This window comes from Amphiura filiformis, chromosome 7 (assembly GCF_039555335.1).
Source record: "Amphiura filiformis chromosome 7, Afil_fr2py, whole genome shotgun sequence".
Classification (NCBI taxonomy): domain Eukaryota; kingdom Metazoa; phylum Echinodermata; class Ophiuroidea; order Amphilepidida; family Amphiuridae; genus Amphiura; species Amphiura filiformis.
In genome coordinates, this window is record NC_092634.1 from 4,245,099 (window position 1) to 4,264,197 (window position 19,099).

A 19,099-nucleotide genomic window follows, 5' to 3' on the forward strand; every position below is an offset into this window, starting at 1 on the left:
ATGTTCAACGTAACATTCATTAACATATCAATGATATAAGTCCAGATCAAATCCAATCACCACATGTTTCTGGTATCACGCAAAACCTAATTTGTGCGGTGTCTTTTATTTCTTCATTTCAGAAGAATCAGCTACAATAAAGGTAAGCACAATACAGCTACCTATACAAGTACTAATTGGACGGCGATAGTCAACCTGATGTAGCCATCAATAATAATTGTATTACGGTTTTTGCTAAGGTATGAGAGCAAAGACCGCTCTATTGGGGGTCGCCCGCCTTAATCGGGTTTAGATATATACAAAAACAATACATTGTTTATCAAAGTGGAATTACCTGTGTCCCAACACCAATGGGCCACACTCTGGTCGCAGTCTTCATATTACTATAACATTTTCCACCCCGATGCGGCAGTGACGTCAACGCGCCGAGGCAGCTGTTGCGTGCGGGCATCTATGCGGTATCTTTAAGCGCGTGCGACGGTACGCCAGCGCTTTGAGCGATTATTAGCGATTTGAAGCTGCGCCCAATGATATGCGTGCTGACGTCACTGCCACATGAGAGTCAAAAATGTATATTAGTAGCATCCGGGATGAAGACTTCAATATATTACTATTAGTAGCATCCAAGATGAACATGATGAAGTCTTCAATATATACTGTTAGTAGCATCCAGGATGAAGCCAAACTGGCAACTGATGCAGCTAGAGTGGGACCAATTCGTGTTGGGCGCAGGTATCAATTCCAATTGAGTAAATACTATATATCCAACAATACTTAGACGTTGATCCACAAGACTCAGCACACAGATCTACCAGTTTTGAGTTGGACCATAGCGGGGCGCGAGCGGCCGGTTTGTGGTCTTATATCTAAAAGGAAACATGAGTTGTTCAGATCTTTGCCACTGGTGTATTGAGAAGAATCGTTCAAGGGGCGTTCCTTACATCAAACGATCATCAACCTTTTCTGTGAAGAGAATAAACATCACATATCCACCTCTAAATATGTTTGATATCCCTCAGTACAACCTTTGGCAAAGATAAACGAAACTGATTGTCATTGATATCCACCAATGGAGATCTCACAGGTTCACTCTTCACTACAACAACATTCTCATCACCGGTTTCCATCGTGTCAATTTTTCCATCTGAATCATCTTCGTCAAGACGCTGACTCCAACTGACGATGTCCCCACCAGAGCCTGCTGATTCAGTACTGGGCGGTGTGGCTGATTCAGTACTGGGCGGTGTGGTCGACCTATCTTTACTTTGAATGTCTGTATGATCAGACTCTTGGAAAACTGTTGAATTATCATCTCCTACTATTTGGTTTTTATTTTGGTTGATCGCGTCAGGGGCAGTGTTTTGTACCGTTTCATTGTTTTCTTCATAAACTGATATCATTTCAGAATCATATATATGCCCTCCATTGATAGTCATGTCCATATCAGAGAACGAATTGTGTCTGATGTCCTGATCATCTAGAGAACGTTCACCCTCTTTCCTTTTTGGTCTGCCATACTTTTTATGAGCAGACATTTCTTGGTATAGATAGTCAATTCTACTTACACATGTTTTCTTACCTTCGTCCATCTTTTTTCTTTGTAATTTTGTTTTCATTCTACGATTTTGAAACCATATTTTCACCTGTTTCACCGTGAGACCAAGAATACGAGCAAGATGCCCTCGTCGTTCGCTCGTCACGTACGCGTTATACAAGAATTCTTTCTCCAGCTCAAGCAGTTGGTGTTTGTTATAAGGTGTGCGGATTTTACGACCAGATGGTTCCAACCAATTGGGATGGATGTCACTGCTAGATTCTCCTGGGGAACTTAATGAGTCATCCTCACTAGTGATGGGCGGTGAGGCTAACGCTGTAGGTGGCGAAACTAGTCTTGTGCCTGGCGTAGACGAAGAACTAGAAAAAGAGTCACTCTGATCATATACTATACCAGAAGGTGTCGTTACGTCTGTTTCAACTGCTGATGGATGACGTTCTGGCGATGTAATGGATGCCAGTGCTGACATATATGAGGGCATATATGTTGAAACATCTGCATGGAAAACATGAAATTTGTTTGACATTAGTTTGATAGCCAGATTAACTTCTATCGGCATTTTGCATAACGTATTAACACAATGTTTTTTTGCTATCGGAAGAAGAAACAAAAAAGGAAAGAAGATGAGCAAAAAAAGTTACTTGGTAACCCCGGGATTACAACCTCGGACCCCTCGGATGCCATGCAGAAGATCACCGACCTGTAGCCACACGGGTGACGTTGGCCCGGCCAACGATTACCTGGGTATATATGTCTTAAGCTGATTGCGTCATCGCATCACGTGCAATGCATGCACGAGCAGTGGTTTTAATAGTGAGATTTAGTGAGACCTGGTTCAGTTAAGGAAAAATATGTTAAACGGTACATTATCTGTGCAGTGACAATGAGGGAGTGCGATTTCTTACGCAATGTTACATTAAAGCTAACTGCTATTCGCACCGCAGTTTATACATGAATTAAAACTCTACTGTGACTGGTATTGCCGTATTTTGAGTAAAACCTGTGGCGTACAAAATCGAAATCTCTCAGTATGAAAATATTTTCCCGGCAGTAATACAGATGTTAACTAACTGCTACATAGGGTCGTGTGTCTTAACCTCGCCGACTTTTCGGCACTCTTTCACCATTAATGCCCATATTTTTCAAATCATACCCCCCCAGTATTTTAGATTTGATGCACGATTGATCAGTGGGTAAGTGCAATAGCTGCAATGTGTAGATGAGTATATACTGTGTGCAAATTGCCAAATGTTCACAGGGTAGCTATTGCACTTACCGACCATTTCTGACACTGAGCAGTCGCACTGTAAAAGGTTTACTCACCGTGGGCATTTAATCTCCCTCTATAATGCATGCTCATCCGGGAAAGCATCTTTTCTCTTTCAGTTAAAGTTGGCAAGTGTTGTCGTTCTCCGTTCTCAGGCACGAGAGGTGTTCTGTGATGTCGTTCTCCGTTCTCAGGTACAAGAGGTGTCCTTTGCGATATTGTCGGATCACTTTGTGGTGGTTTTTGAGCTGATTTTTGCAGATACTCCGAGGCTGCTGTACAGGTGCATTCATTCCCCGAAAGAAAGGAACAATAGGGCATGTGGTACTGACGGTCTCTGCTTCTTGCATCCGGATGATATCCATATTGTCCTGATACGTTATTGTATAGATGATACAACGGATTTGAATATCCACCTGGGCCACGTGGGATGAAATCCATGCCCGGAATCCCAAAGAACCGTGTTATACCAAGATTACTGGGGTGGTTAGTACCATGACAGCTGTCTTTGGGTGCATTCACTACGGATGTTTTATTCGTGATGTCTAATGAAGAGGACGATACTGGATCTTTGGAAGTGACAGAGTGTACTGATGTCTTGGTCTTAGTCACTGATGGGTGGTTTGCAATGTGATTGTTGTTAGAGGCTGTTTTCTGAAGCGGTATACCTCTTGGGTATGCAGGTGGTGGGATGTAAGAATGTTCGGAATGTGTTTTGTCTTTAGTACTTAACGACATGGCCGCGGCGGCTTTGACTGGATCAGACGTTTTCTCTTCAGATATTCTTCTTGTTACTGAACTGGGTGGAAGGGAGGATTCAGAAGATCCGTTGCTTGCGCCTTGAGTAGTACCATTATATGGAAGGTGGATATGATTTGAAAACGTGTCACCAGATAACACTTTGTTTGAATACACAGATGCGTTAGCTTGAAGAAGTGATCGCAGTTGACTGCTTTGTCCACCGCTATTGTACCAATTATTGTCTTTTGCAGACGACACACTGTCACAATTCGCACGTGTAGAATTGGTGCTTTGTACACCTGTTGTTTTATGAACGGAATGACTGTTAAGGTGGTCTTGTAAAGTAAGAGTTGATTTGGGTGTAACCATAGAGGAACTGTGTGGGTGTGATTCAGTATATAACGGGTAACCGCCTTCACCGTAAATTGCCTTTGGATCCTTATCGCACGTTCCATTTGCATCAGAGTGGTTACTGCTACCAGTCCCGAGATTTTGACTTGCTAAATAGTAATACCGTTGAGCAACACAATTTTGGTCAGAACACACTTTTGCATGAGCTGCATACGCAGCCAAAGCACCAGCGCGTAGGTTTTCCACTTGTGTCTTAGCACTCTCCGCTTTGGAGGTCTCCGCCGCATTGTCAAATTCGCGAAATGCTTTCCAAATATGATAATCGATTTCTGCGCTTAAAGATTTCACGCAATCTGAATTTCCATTGATATCTGAGGTTACAGATGTCATGTAGTCGGTGGTACCGTAGGGCATCCAATTATGCTGGTCAGTGTTTGACCTACAATATCTAGATTCAGTGGCAAGATAATCACGTGATCTTAAACTTTCTGATTGACCTTCGTTTCTTTGAGCAATACTGTCTGCAGTCTGATGGCCATATATATGATGCGGATATTGCATTAAAGTCGCTGGACCTTCTGCGGCCATATTTGCTGCTGGTATGTGTTCACTTCGGTTGACAGAGTCATAGTTTTGGTTTATATTACAATCTTGCGGAGACTCAACAGATGGAAACTCCTGTTTGATGAGAGGTCTGCTGTCGATTTCGTCTGCATGGTCTACAGCATGTGGGTCGTCTTCATCATCAGAGGGCACAACATCATAACATTCAAGGACAACATCCTCGGGGGTGCCGTCATCTCCACCGAGTTTCACATTGACCACAAGAACCTCATCGTCGTCGTCTGCATGAGTCGCCTCGTCATAACACTCCATGTTTAGATCTTCGGACTCCATTGTATCTTCAGCTGCTTGCAACGCACATCAGAAATGGGCAGATCTACGGCAAAGTAAGAGAATGAAAGAAAGTCATTAGAACTTGATTAAAAAATGACATAATGATGATGGTTTTCATTGACCTTTTAACTGGGATCTTAAAATGACCCCAGCAAATTTTTGCAGCAAAAACCTGGATCTTGGCTACAGTGACCTGAATCTTTATGGAATAAAGGCTATTAAGGCTTTATACTTGTTTTGATGCAAAAATTAGGGGACAAGGCCAGGATAGAGGTTATTGTCGTGGTAAACACCATGGACCTGAAGACGTTTCTTTTGTGTCCTCTATTCTACCAGGGAACTACGTAGAAGTGACGTCATAATCGAATTAACTACCATAGCAATAGAGGAATACAATTTTTGAATAGATCGTCCTGCACTACAAGCAGATTGCAATAATCACCTGTGAATTTCAGCAAACATAGATTGAACACAATACCGCTCTTTTCAAAGATACTAATCTTACAGGTGCGAGTGATCAGCCTTTCTTTGACATCTATGGTTCAGTGCATCGGACCGCGTGATCGTTGTAGTGCAGGGCGATATAGTCAATATTGTATTCCTCTATTGCTATGGTAGTTAATCCGATTGACTACGTAACTTCTACCGTACGGCGAATACAGTCTGGTCCACGACGGAAACACGTTGATGATGGGTAACCGTTAAAATATTCACTATTCGTATATTTCTGTAGAAAATACCAGGGTCCATGAAAATACATGTACATAAAGCATTCATAAAGTCTATCGAAGTATAAATTAACAAGAATGTTTTTGAACGTTGAACATCCAAGCAGAACTAACAACAATCAAAGTTGATTTTTCACGGTCATAGTACGCACTGAAAATTTCATGTTTTTGAGATATGAAGCAAAAACATAAAATTATTTGTCATATTACGTATATTTTTCACAAGATTGCATGAACACATTACCGGTCTTGTCCGGACCAGAGTGTCCGGACTTACCTCTTTTGATTTTAAATTTTTCGGATTTAACGAAATGTTAATGCCTTCAATAAACGAATGTCAAAGCAGAGAAGATCTTCTCTGGTCAAAGGTGTAAGAATGTTATAGTTCATTAGTTTGTCAAAATGTGTGACACTGACACATGCCTCATTTTGACATGACCGTGACATTTCCTATAATTTGTGTGTACAAGTGCGAGGAAGTAAATATATGTGACGTGTCATGTCAAAAGGAGACACTTTTGGGCAGGTTATCAATTTTGAGGTTTTTACATATCTTAAAGGAGGATGTCGTGATCCTAGCATCCTCTTTTTATGACATTTTTCAGTAGATATCAAAAAAAAAGCTTATTTCCAAAATTTCAGTTGATTCCGATTTTGCGTTTGCGAGTTATGCATGATTATGTGTATTACACTGCTCCATAGACAATGTGTTGTAATTTCGTTCTGGTGCACCAGAACGAAATTCAAATTTAACGATATTTTTGCTAAACGAATTAATCTGCAAGAAATATTTGGTACATATAAACATTATGTAGCCAGAGGTATCCAGTGGTGTAAAAAGCTCAACTTTTTTTGGGAAAAGAGGGGGGATGAGGCTGTGGATCACGAAATGCCCCTTTAAATAAAAAAAAAATAGAGATATTTTGCTCTACAGCGCCATTTTCCACAATGAAATCGGACATTCCCAAGGGAAGATATTGAGTTCGTAAGTTATGGTATTATAAAATTGGAAATTGAGATATCAGCCTTTACAAATATTATTGACAATGTTGAGAGTAGGAATTACCTTGAAAAATGTCTCAAAAAATACAAGATGCCAGTTATATTCCGGTCTGAAACTATCAGACAATATTTTAAACATTAATAACATTACAAATTCGCAATAAAACCAAATTTTGAAAGAATCACCCCTGGGGCAGATTTTTGGCTATTTCTCCATTTACGATCCTGCCCAAAAGTGTCTCCTTTTGACATGACACGTCACATATTATCTGATTTTTTAACTTTTCAAAAACAACAGAGTACGACCTTTAATAATAAGGAAATTATTGATATTTTTGCTGAACCATGAATTGGTATCAGCCTGTATTAGTCTATCTAACTTACATGCGTCCTTTCTTCTTTACTTACTTACTCGTTTTTCCGCCATGGAAATAAACAAATATTTTACAATAACATTTTGAAAACATTTTTCTAATAATGTTGTAGTGTGTTTAAACATGTTTCCATGACATTTATATAACCCGACATTTAATGTTTTAAAAACGTTTTTATCTACACCAAAGCCCAAAATATAACATGTTTAAAACTTTTAAAAACATTTTTGTGTTTGCTGGGAACCAATGTTTAATTGCAATATTTTGAAACCACAAACCAAAAGTCGGTGCTATGAAGTACATTTTACCAAGTTGGCAATAGAAATTTCCTTCATTTTGCATAATATGCATGACTTTCTTTATTATACTCAAAAACGGATTTTATTATAATAAAGTTATCTGGTGCATATAGTCTCCTTCACAGCCGGCTTCTGTCGTGTATGTTTGCTGCCACATGCAGACTGGGCCGCCAGGGACTACCAGGGCAAAATATCTGTTTTTGACTACACGCATCGTTCCCGGAACCACCGCTAGGTGGCAGCACACGACGATAGCTTTGATGGAACACCTTAATTACTTTCATATGCGAAGACCAGGTAATGCCCTGAGATGTGAGATGGCCCAGATATCTATGATTTAGCCACAATTTTGACATTGTAGCGCATGGAATGCCTTAGGATGGTTTCAAAAGGGTTGGAAACGCTGATAAATATATACGAAACAGCCAAACTGGGCCAAAAAAGTACATTTAATCAACAGCTCTACTATACCCGTGACGTCTGCGCGACGTCACGGGTATAGCCGGGTATAGCCGTGTATAGCCCCCTTCATCTGGCCAGACGCCACCAATGGCATCTATCTCTAGTTCCGAAAAACTCTGGATAACAATGTAAATATTAGCAAGGTTGATCAGATCAAAGATTAAAAAAAAAAAAAGGATTTTAAGCGCTACCGCCTAAAAGCAACCTTTTTTCAAATTTTTTAATACTTTTTCTATTTTTTGCGCCCTTTTTTATTTGCTAATTCGTTTTGCCGCCCCATTCACTTTTGCTGCCCCTGTTTTTGCCGCCCCTTCTTCTTCCGCAGCCCCTTCGTTTTTGCCGCCCCTACTTTGACCCCGGGGAGCTGGCGCCCCCAAAGCCCCCCCACCCAAAAAATACGCGCATGCATACCAGCTAGTATAGCTACTGATAACATGACTAATTTGAATCTGAACATAAACACTTATTTTGCAAACAGATGTGTTTATCTATGGATGGAAACTAAGGAAAACGCTATCAATGAAATAATTAATATATTACATTTTCTTTTGTCAACGATGAAACATTTTTAGGATGTTTTATAATGTGATTGTAACTATACATCAGTAAATATGTTTTAAATAAAATGCCATGCATTTAAGGGATTGCAGGAGCCGTATTATTTCAGTCTTAACTATTAAATAAAAAAAACTGCACCGTACTAAATATTGGTAAATAGTAATAAGACAGAAAAGTCAAAAAGACAGAAGTTCGGAGTTATGAATGAGAGAGTTGACAGGTGTAAGCGCGAAAATGTTGAAGGTCAGATCAAGGTCATCCGAGGTAAATTGAGTATAGATTGTCAGATTGTGGATCACAATTCTGCGCCAAACAATACGGTCATTTGAGGTCGACTAAGTATATATTATTGTTGGATTGTCAGAATGTTCACAGTTGTGTATGGCAAGTATATTGCACAATAGAACAGAAAAACCTGGTTTTTCGATCGAAAAACCTGGTTTTTTCGATCGAGAAACCTGGTTTTTCGGTGAAACCAGGTTTATCGGCCGAGAAACCTGGTTTTCGCCGATAAACTTGGTTTTCACTGATAAACCTGGTTTTCAAACGAAAACCAGGTTTTTGATTCGATTGTCATAGTTTTTCGAAAACCTGGTTTCTCGGTCGATAAACCTGGTTTATCAAAAACTATGACAATCGAATTTGAAAAACCTGGTTTTCGATTGAAAAACAGGTTTATCAAAAAAACATGACAATCGATTTGAAAAACCAAGTTTATCGGCGAAAAACCTGGTTTCTCGGTCGATAAACCTGGTTTTTCAAAAACTATGACAATCGAATTCGAAAAACCTGGTTTTTCGATTGAAAACCAGGTTTATCAAAAAACTATGACAATCGAATTGAAAAACCAAGTTTATCGGCGAAAAACCTGGTTTCTCGGTCGATAAACCTGGTTTTTCAAAAACTATGACAATCAAATTCGAAAAACCTGGTTTTTCGATTGAAAACCAGGTTTATCAAAAAACTATGACAATCGATTTGAAAACCAAGTTTATCGACGAAAACCAGGTTTCTCGGTCGATAAACCTGGTTTTTCAAAACTACGACAATCGAATTCGAAAAACCAGGTTTCTCGGTCGATAAACCTGGTTTTCAAAACTATGACAATCGAATTCGAAAAACCAGGTTTATCAAAAACTACATTGTATGACAATCGAATGCTCCTCGAAAAACCGGAATTTCCAAACCATTAGTAATGGCGACACACTTCATGGCGCGCGGGCATGGTGTGATCACAGAGGAGTAAGATAAGATAGAGCGCGTACCACCAGTCAAAGTCTCCGCCTCATCCGATAATGAGGGCCGATTGTTCCATGAAATGCGACAGGCGAGACTGCTACGCAATTACCGCGTATTTTCATGGTCTATTGCGTAATCGCGAAAGCACGCAACGCTCTATCGCGTATACGCGAAGGCACGCAGCGCTGGCGTGATTGTTAGACACAGCACGATCGAACAATCGGCCCTCATGAATATGCGAGAACTGGTAGCATACAATACACGGGGACTTTGACTGGTGGTACGCGCTCTGTCTTATCTTACTCCTCTGTGGGTGTGATCAACGAGGTAGAAAGGATACGTCATTGGGTGTGATCGACTTTCGTACATGTGGTTAGTGCAATTCGGGAGTACAAGACGAGTGTACAGTACCAGGGGGAATCGATGCGTGTACGAAGTTGTGGTACTCGACATTTTGTTTTCAAGCTCCTTGTAGGCCTATGTAGCGTACAAACCACAATAAATCAGCAAATCCACTCGGCTTCATAAGCGTCTGTTGTTTTATATTCCCCGTCTCTGAAATCAATGACGTAATCAAAATCTACTCAATATTCATATTTTCGTTGTTTGCTCCAGTCCAGGCCCTGCTCCAGTCCTCAATACAACACAGTGAAGCGGCCGTGCGTGAGTACCGGTATTCGAGGCCTGGAGGATCTAGCCTAAGTGCAATCGGGGAGTGCAAGCGTATAGTATTCGATTGTCATAGTTTTTTTGATAAACCAGGTTAATCAAAACTATGACAATCGAATTGAAAACCTGGTTTTCGATTGAAAACCAGGTTTATCAAAAAACTATGACAATCGAATTGAAAAACCAAGTTTATCGGCGAAAAACCAGGTTTCTCGGTCGATAAACCTGGTTTTTCAAAAACTATGACAATCGAATTTGAAAACCTGGTTTTCGATTGAAAACCAGGTTTATCAAAAAACTATGACAATCGAATTGAAAAACCAAGTTTATCAGGGAAAAACCAGGTTTCTCGGTCGATAAACTTGGTTTATCAAAACTATGACAATCAAATTCGAAAAACCTGGTTTTTAGATTGAAAACCAGGTTTATCAAAAAAACTATGACAATCGAATTGAAAAACCAAGTTTATCAGCGAAAAAACTAGGTTTCTCGGTCGATAAACCTGGTTTTTCAAAAACTATGACAATCGAATTCGAAAAACCTGGTTTTTTGATTGAAAAACCAGGTTTATCAATAAAAACTATGACAATCGAATTGAAAAACCAAGTTTATCAGTGAAAACCAGGTTTCTCGGCCGATAAACCTGGTTTCTCAAAAACTATGACAATCAAATTCGAAAACCTGGTTTTCGATTGAAAACCAGGTTTATCAAATCGAAAACCAAGTTTATCGATTGGATTGTCATAGTTTTGATAAACCTGGTTTATCAGCCGAAAACCAAGTTTATCTAAAAACTCTGACAATCGAATTGATAAACCTGGTTTTTCGATTTGAAAAACCTGGTTTTTCGATCGAAAACCAGGTTTTCGATTGAAAACCAGGTTTATCGACGAAAACCAGGTTTTTCTGTTCTATTGTGCAATATACTTGCCATAGTTGTGTCAAGCGCTTTTGATATCAACTGAGCAATGAGCATTGAAGTCGGATGGTCATAAAACGTGGTGCATCACTGCCCATCACTGCACCGTGCATGTAATCACAATAAAGCGTCAAAACCATCAAGTTCATATACCAAGTTCATCAAGTCCAATATACCCTGCAAAAATCAAGACTCTAGGTGCTGTAGTTTTGTCAAAATCCGAGATTTTGAATAAAACGATGGAACCGGCGTTTTATTATTACGATGGAATTACCAGTCGAACGCATACACGATGTTCATAACACACAGTACGTACACGGCGTGCGGGACGGTGATCTACACAACAAAGGGTCGTACCATAACATGACCGAAGGAGTGGTACGCATTGGCGACATATGCGCTGGTAGTAAATTCCAATTTTCTTTGCTTTGCCGTAGTTGGTCGGCTCAAAAATAAAAGGGGATATATCTGACAGTAAAAACTAACATTTTATGGCAAAGAAATGCTAATCTATTTTGTATGAAAATTTTATAATATGGCTTTAACAGTTACTGCTAGTTGAATTGTGATGAAACTTGGTTGATATGATCACCCTTGAGCAACAAACATTCTTATGGTTGTCTTAATATAGATTGTTGGATTGTTGTGAAACTCGGAGGATGTGATTTCTATTGAGCCCTTTGTTACAAGTATGAATTAAATATAAACCTATTTAGCACACATTTTCAGTTCAGCTTTCAACATGAAAATTCTTGAGTATTTCCTAGTATGTCCGATTGGTCGTATTTACCAATAAATACCAATTTTCCACCCGGTTAATGCTCTGCGTGCTAGCCATGCGCTTCAATGGAAAAAGTTTTTCTCAAAATATCAAGAGCTATCTAAAGAACCACTGAACCAATACTAGGCTTGTTTGTACTCATTTTAATGCATTTTTCATGTTGATTCCAAATATGGTAATGAAAATTTACATTTCTGAAATTTTTGAATTTTGAATTTTGTTTTGCAACTTGTCGTCTGCAGTCGACACCCGCATGAAGAGAGTTAATTGTGCCACACACACAAAATTACTAGCATTCCAAGTACTTGTCAATGCAAAATTATGAAACATGATCTTCATCCATGGCATTGTCTTTTTTAAAGACAGTTCTTGTTTTGGCCTGAAATGGGCATATCTCCAAATGCCAAGAAGGTATGACCACCCGGGTGGTGTCAAATGAAAGAGAAAGCAGTAAAGAATATAGAATATAATGAAACCATATTCCCCACCGGGGTGACACTCCTCATGTCCGAAACATGTCCTTGAATATTGTCTGGTAAAGTTGAAGTCACACCGTAGCAATGCGCATATGCCGACGGCCATCTCATACTTACTGTCTTGGCATTTGGAGCAAATCAATTTGTAAGAGCTCTTTAGCAAAGTCATAGTTCATTGAATTTACAACCGTATGACAAAACAGGCGAAATCAGTAACTGTTTGCACAAGATTTGCAATTTAAAGAGAATTGGCCATTGCTCATTCTAATGAAGCTAGTATATGGCCAATATAAGTGTGCTCTTTCATTTAATGACATAAAATATGAAAAATATTGAAAGGAATACTTGAGGTTTTGACTTTTAAAACCTACATTTTGTTCAAAAAATGTGCTTGGATAGGTAGTTTTAAACAGATTTACACATTCGCGTTGCTATAACATTGAATTATGTTATCTGTTGACCAAATGTAAACAAGTGTTTTATGGGGAAGTGTTAGCTTTCGTTCGATATCAAAATATGTCTGATTGGATGAAGGAAACACTTGCGGTTTTGACAAAAACCAATCACAGAAGTCTATTTTCCACTTAATCTCATACAGCTCTTATGATGCTATGCACTCCTAAACCGTGCAGACTGCGTGGAGACTAGACTCGCTGTGCTGGAAATATCTGTGTACTCGAGGTGGAAACTCTACGTAGATGTATTTATAAGAGAATCTTTTTTGTAGTCAAACCTTTTTATATGATGTGAAAAGGACCAACTATATGAATATTGACACATGTCTTATGAGAAGTGTCACCCCTGGTGGGGAAAATATCTTTATTATCTTTTTAATTTTTTCTCAAGGGGGGGGGGGGCATTTTGAGATATTACAGGACCTATAAAGTATGAATATTAACCCGAGTCTTATGAGGATTGTCACCCCGTTGGGAAAATTATTTTTTAATAATATTCTTTACTTTTTTTTCTTTCATTTCGGGGTGTCATACCTTCTCGGCATTTCGAGATATCAAAGGAACCCATAAGAATATTGACCCGGGTTTTCCAGTGGGTGTCACCCCTGGGTAAATATTTCTTTTATATTCTTTACTTTTTTTCTCTTTCATTTGACACCACTCGGGGGGGGGGGTCATACCTTCTTGGCATCTCAAAAAAGGACCTAAATTAGGAATATTGACTCATATCCCTGGTCTTATGAGGAGTACTACCCCGGTGGGGAAATTTTCATGGTTCGGCAAAAAAAACCCCAAAACAAACAAAAACCATGTTATATACTCCGGGCATCAGAGACACGCTATATTCCTAAAACCACACAGACCGCTCCACCCAGAGCTCCACTCGAGAAAAAACGGGGTATACAGGGTGTCCCATAAAAAATACCGAGTGAATAAAATTGAACGTAAGTCTAGAACTAGACATTAGAATCAAAAAGTTTAAAATGTAGCGCATAGCCTATTTTATTGTGCATCACATAAGAAAATGTGATTTGATTCGGTTGAATGATTGCGAATAAATTAACAATATACATAATGCACGCATCAATGCAGTTCATGGTCAACAGGCGCTTTTTTCATATACTCGCTCACCGTTTAACACTTCCTAAAGCTTGTGTATCTCATTAAATGTAGTCTACATTATCTATTTTATATTAATCCGACGGTGGTACGTTATTTATGCTTTCACTGAAGATGAATAACAGTTTGTCCGAGAAAACATTGATTTCTGCAATTGGAAGCTTTCTAACTTTAATTCTTTAGGTTGTGCAAATTATGTTATTTTAACTTTCCAAAGAACATTTGAGTCAAGAATGACAATGAACAAGTGCTTACAGCTTTACGTGTGATTTTTGATACCATGCAACATTAATGTTGAATTTTTAAAAGATTTATACTTTGCATTACAATTTCTTGGAAATATTCCAAAACATTAATGTGTGTGAGAATTTTTTTAAGCCAGATGGAATTCTTTAAATGCAATAATTCTTCATGCAACATTTATATCAACATTAACGAAAAAAGACATTTACAAGTACCGAGCGTCATCTTACATGTAAGATACATGCATGATTTCATTTGGATTATCGTGCAGGTTTTCAAATTTGAACAAAAATGTTTTGCAAGAAACAGATTATCTAAAAAGAACGAAAGAGATTTCACGGTACAAAATATGAAGCCCATTGCCAGTTAACCACTATTGTGTTGAATGGTCTTTCTTTCAAACTTGGAATGAAGTGAATTGACGCATGCGTTATGTAATCGCTCATTTCTTCAAAATCAGTCAACCGATTCCAGTAAAATTAGCGTAAAAATGCAGAATAAGATGGGCTACACGCTGGTTTTTAGATTTTTGGATTCCGCTGTCTATTTCTCAACTTACGTCCAATTCAATCGTCCGGTATTTTTTTCTGGGACACCCTGTATAGCGCGTCTCGGAGTATTAACTAGAGCGGTTACCGCACCATAGCTAAATCATGGAGCTTCCACTGACACGTTAATATTACATGTGACACCACCCGGGGTCACAATTTTGTTTTGTTTTCGAGATGTTTATATACAAAAGACCCAAAATATGAATATTGACCAGGGACTTATGATGAGTGTCACCCCGGCTAGGGAATACGCCTATTTTCAATATATTCTTTATATTTTTCTCTTTCATTTGACTGCACTCCGGGGTCATACCTTCTTGGCATATCGAGATGTGAAAAGGACCCATAATATAATTTTTATATTTAAGTGTGCACCACCCCGGGTGGGGAAATATTTTTATTATGTTCCTTACTATTTTCTCTTTCATGCAACACCAGTCGGGGTCGGAAAATCATTACCTTCTTGGCATTTCGAGATATGTCCATTTGACCAAAAGGTTGCTGAGTAAGTAAGGAAGTAAGGACTAATATAGTCTGAGAGACCATTTCACGGTTCAGCAAAAAAAAGAGATACTTGTGCGATCACAGAGTTTCTCATGTCTTCTATTTTTGACACAATTTCAAAGTTGCAGCTTAAATTCTTTACAGAGTTCACACCACACTCTTGCTTCTTATCATCTGTCGACCACACTTAACTCCGAACACATGTTTTGTCAATCTGTACGCAAGTGAAAAACCTAATCGCTCCGCTCCACAGGGGACTCAACGCTGATTAAAGCACACGATTGAAGCAAGTTCTTGAGCACAAAGGAGCAGACACACACATGTGTCGCGCACACTTTACCCAATGCAGCTAAGCGGGTAATCAAGCATACACATGCCTGAACATAAATTTTACCATGACAACTTTTATGTCTTTGCCAGAAAATGTACAAACGGGATTTTAAAGGTTTAGCACAATAAATTTAACTATGGAGTATTTATGGGGGAGATATTTTAAAATGATATTACATTTTAATAGTTGATTTTATCAAACTTGCGCATGGAAAGGAGAGGTTGCAAGGGTCACCCATTTCCCCCAAACTGTTTACACGTTTAGTCGACGTTTTGACCAGATTGATAAACAATAAACAGTGATAATCGCCATATGTATATCCCATACTTGAAGTTCTTCCAGAAAATCTTGATACAGTACCAAACGCCCTTAGGCTAAACTAAAGTCAACAAAGTCTATCAACCTCGACTGGAGGTCACTTATTGAAAATACCTCCACAACTCGTAAATCTCCCTCGACTCAAGTTACAGCACTGTGTGGGTCGGTTAACAAAGAAACCCTATTCTTGGCGGCCATTTCTCGTGTTAGTTCAGTGTGTGTGTCAACAGGTTAATAGCTTTTCCCTACTTTCCCTCCTTTGACTCAAGTCTGCAGGGAATAAACGTTGGCCGAGGTCAATTACTTAAGGTCATATTTTATGGCTTTTTCGCTCGAGAATGATTTGCCCTGCATAGTTAAAGTATCGCGGGGTAAAAATGAGCGGGGTTTTATCACAAGATTTGCGAGTAAATTAGAAATATTTGGAGACTTGCAATTTAATAAACTTCAGCATACTTTTCTCACTACTCATAGTATAGTAGTGTTTTGTATCTTTGAAAAATATTTATTTACGGAATTCTACAGACGGGTTTCAACAATAAGGGGCTGTGCAACAATCATGTGTACCCCGGGTGGTGAATTCTTAATACTCTGCCAAAATCTTTGTCCCCACCCCACCCCTCCCCCCTTTTAACGTGCCAAAAAACCCGAATTTAAAACCTTAAATTGTCTTATTGTGGGGGGGGGGGGCAAAAATAACAAATGTAGGCTATAAAGGTATAGGCCGCTTTACATAGCCTACTTTAAGACTAAATGTGCCAACATTTTGTTGATTTTGTCCCCCTCCCTCTGCATAATACCGTCTGTATTTTACTTGTTTCCCCACATCAAGTTGGTATGTCTTGCCGGGATGTCTTGGTCCCGGGGGTCTTGGTCTTTTAAAGCGCTTTTTTCAGATCGATATCATAATGCATGACTTTTGGTGTATGATCGCCTGAACACAAACATTGTATTATATTCTCATGTTTTAAGGGGCATACACTAATTGTTTTTAAATCACAAACTATACAGTGTACGTTGATATTTGAAACTATAAAATAGGCCTACCCATGACCCTGGGGTACTCAGTACAAATGACCATACGGGGACATGCCGCAAACATGGGTAGCATTTTCAGCCTTCTGGTATATCAATGACCCCTTTTTCAAAGCCTATTTTGGTATATGAATGGGTCCTTTTTCAAAATTTGCCCAATTTTTCCTTAATCTAGCCAAAATTTTCCCAAAATTTGTAAAAATTAAGACAATTTTGGGTAAATTCGGCCGAAAATTTGACTTTTGGTATATCAATGGGTCCAAATTTCTTGAAAAATTGGTATATTTATGGGTCTACTTCCAAAATCTCAGCGGCACGTCCCTACCAAAACCAAACTTGAGTACCCCCGGGCCCATTCATGTTGCTGGATTCGTTGTGGTTGTAATAAAGTTTTGGCTGTTTTTATATGACAAAGCTGAAAATGATATTAAACGAAACATACAAAGTTTTTGATGAAAGAATTCTACAGTAAAACACCCGGGACAAATATAGCCTGCGGCTAGTGCTTACAATATCACAATTTGTATATCATACTCATACTAAAATACAATAGCACCGAAGTTAAAATGCTCGTACATTTATTGTGAAACATTTATTTTATAAAACATAGGACTTCTGTTTAATACTCATTGTTGAAAGGGTCGAACTAGTATTAAGCTGCGCATGTGTTTTGACACTTTGTAAACACACAAAACATGCACGAACAACTTTAAAACTAGAAATTTTAGTTCGATATTTTTTACACTGTTAAATAAATTAAAATACTAAAAGTAACATTTTACTTACTTGTCATAAATCAGGAAACGTGCAAGTAGTAAATCTTGCGAGCATAATTCCGTCAAGTCGTGTACACCAGTCACGGTCCAAATGAATAACTCAACGCTTTTGACAACGGACAATATAAAACTCCAGGAGCCGCTGGCAAAGTACAGTGCTGTAGATCGTGAAGTTCACTCAAGTGTGAGGGTTGAACAATTAAAAGTCTATTTATGTCCTTTTGTTTATTGACAAAACTGACTTGTGCAAACTAATAGTAATGTGCAGTTTTAGTGGTCCTGTATGAATGAAATTATCCACTAGGCTACTGATTACAGCAGCGTGCGCTTTTGTGAGTGCGTGCTGTCTCATACCATGTGTGTTTTTGATATAGAGCGACCATGAGTATGACCTCCAACCGCTAATCAAGGAATGATGATGGATCCCATGCACACTGTTTTGGCCCGCGGTTATAATTAAATTCACCCGCAACTAAATTCTCGGGGAAACTAGAGACCTGTTGAAGAGGCGGAAAACTCGCTTAAAATATCTTCCACAAACAGATGTATTTTGCAGTAGGCCCTACATTTTAATTTCATCGCGCGATGATGCGATGTTTTAAAAGCATCGCATCATCGCATGCGATGTGGAGTCTGAATCGATTTTTAAAAACCGCATAAAAGTTGAGTCACATTTAATTTACACCCAAATTTCCCGCCAAACACGATTTATGTGTTCAAAGTCATGGAAAAATATTCTTTGTATCATGTGCGTTAAACTTAAACTTGTGTGATTTGCTGTGACCCACAGTCTCATCCAACTTGATAGGCCTATTTCACTATCATACCATAGTGCCACCGACAAGTGCGTTACCCCGGGGCCCGGGGTCCTAGGGGGCCCGTAAAAGTAAAGAAAACATACTTTACTATGGGCCCGTAAAATCAAAGAAAAGGGACCTCATGGGGCCCGTAAACAGTAAAGAAGTAAAGATACCTTGCAGGCCCGTACGCAGAAGTGCGGGGTGCGGTCGCACCCCCCAAATTGGCAAAAGTATACAAAAAGTCCCAAAAATTACAATTTGCGAGCGTAGCGAGCAAAAAAACGCTTTTTTGGTCAAAAGGTCCAAATTTTGGCCAGAAAGTCCACTTTTCACAAAATCGCCCCCCCTTCGAAAAAAGTCCACTTTTTCAAAATCAGCACCCCCCCAAAAAAAAAATCCTGCGTACGGGCCTGATACCTTGTAATTAACTAATCTTTTCAGGCTTTATTATACGGTACGTCCAAGGTCTCTTTTCTTTGCTTTTCGCCAGCCCATACGGGCTGGCATTTGATTCAGAGATGGGCTTTGTGTACACAAAAGATTATAGCCTCCATAGTATTGGTATGACTTATTTTATTTTACTTTTTAGGGTGAACACGTTATTGCTATTCGATTTGTAAGGAAAAGTAATTATGTTTTGCCGTTTCAA

The 19,099-nt window shown here is 39.0% G+C and overlaps 1 protein-coding gene across 1 annotated transcript; it reads right to left on the reverse strand.

Annotated features, from left to right (window-relative positions):
- Positions 1 to 284: 284 nt before the first annotated feature.
- LOC140156649 (uncharacterized) lies at positions 285 to 17,744 on the reverse strand. The gene is made up of 3 exons (XM_072179585.1): positions 17,661 to 17,744; positions 2,879 to 4,854; positions 285 to 2,050 (listed from the first exon to the last, which is right to left on the reverse strand). The coding sequence occupies exons 2-3, from the start codon at positions 4,809 to 4,811 to the stop codon at positions 996 to 998; spliced, it is 2,988 nt and encodes a 995-aa protein (XP_072035686.1). The 5' UTR covers positions 4,812 to 4,854; positions 17,661 to 17,744; the 3' UTR covers positions 285 to 995.
- Positions 17,745 to 19,099: the final 1,355 nt, after the last annotated feature.

Coding starts and splice junctions, on each gene's coding strand:
- LOC140156649 (XM_072179585.1), bottom strand. CDS start 4,811: ATGGAGTCCGAAGATCTAAACATGGAGTGTTATGACGAGGCGACTCAT. Junction 2,051..2,878: donor AGGGAGATTAAATGCCCACG/GTGAGTAAACCT, acceptor TTTTCCATGCAG/ATGTTTCAACATATATGCCC.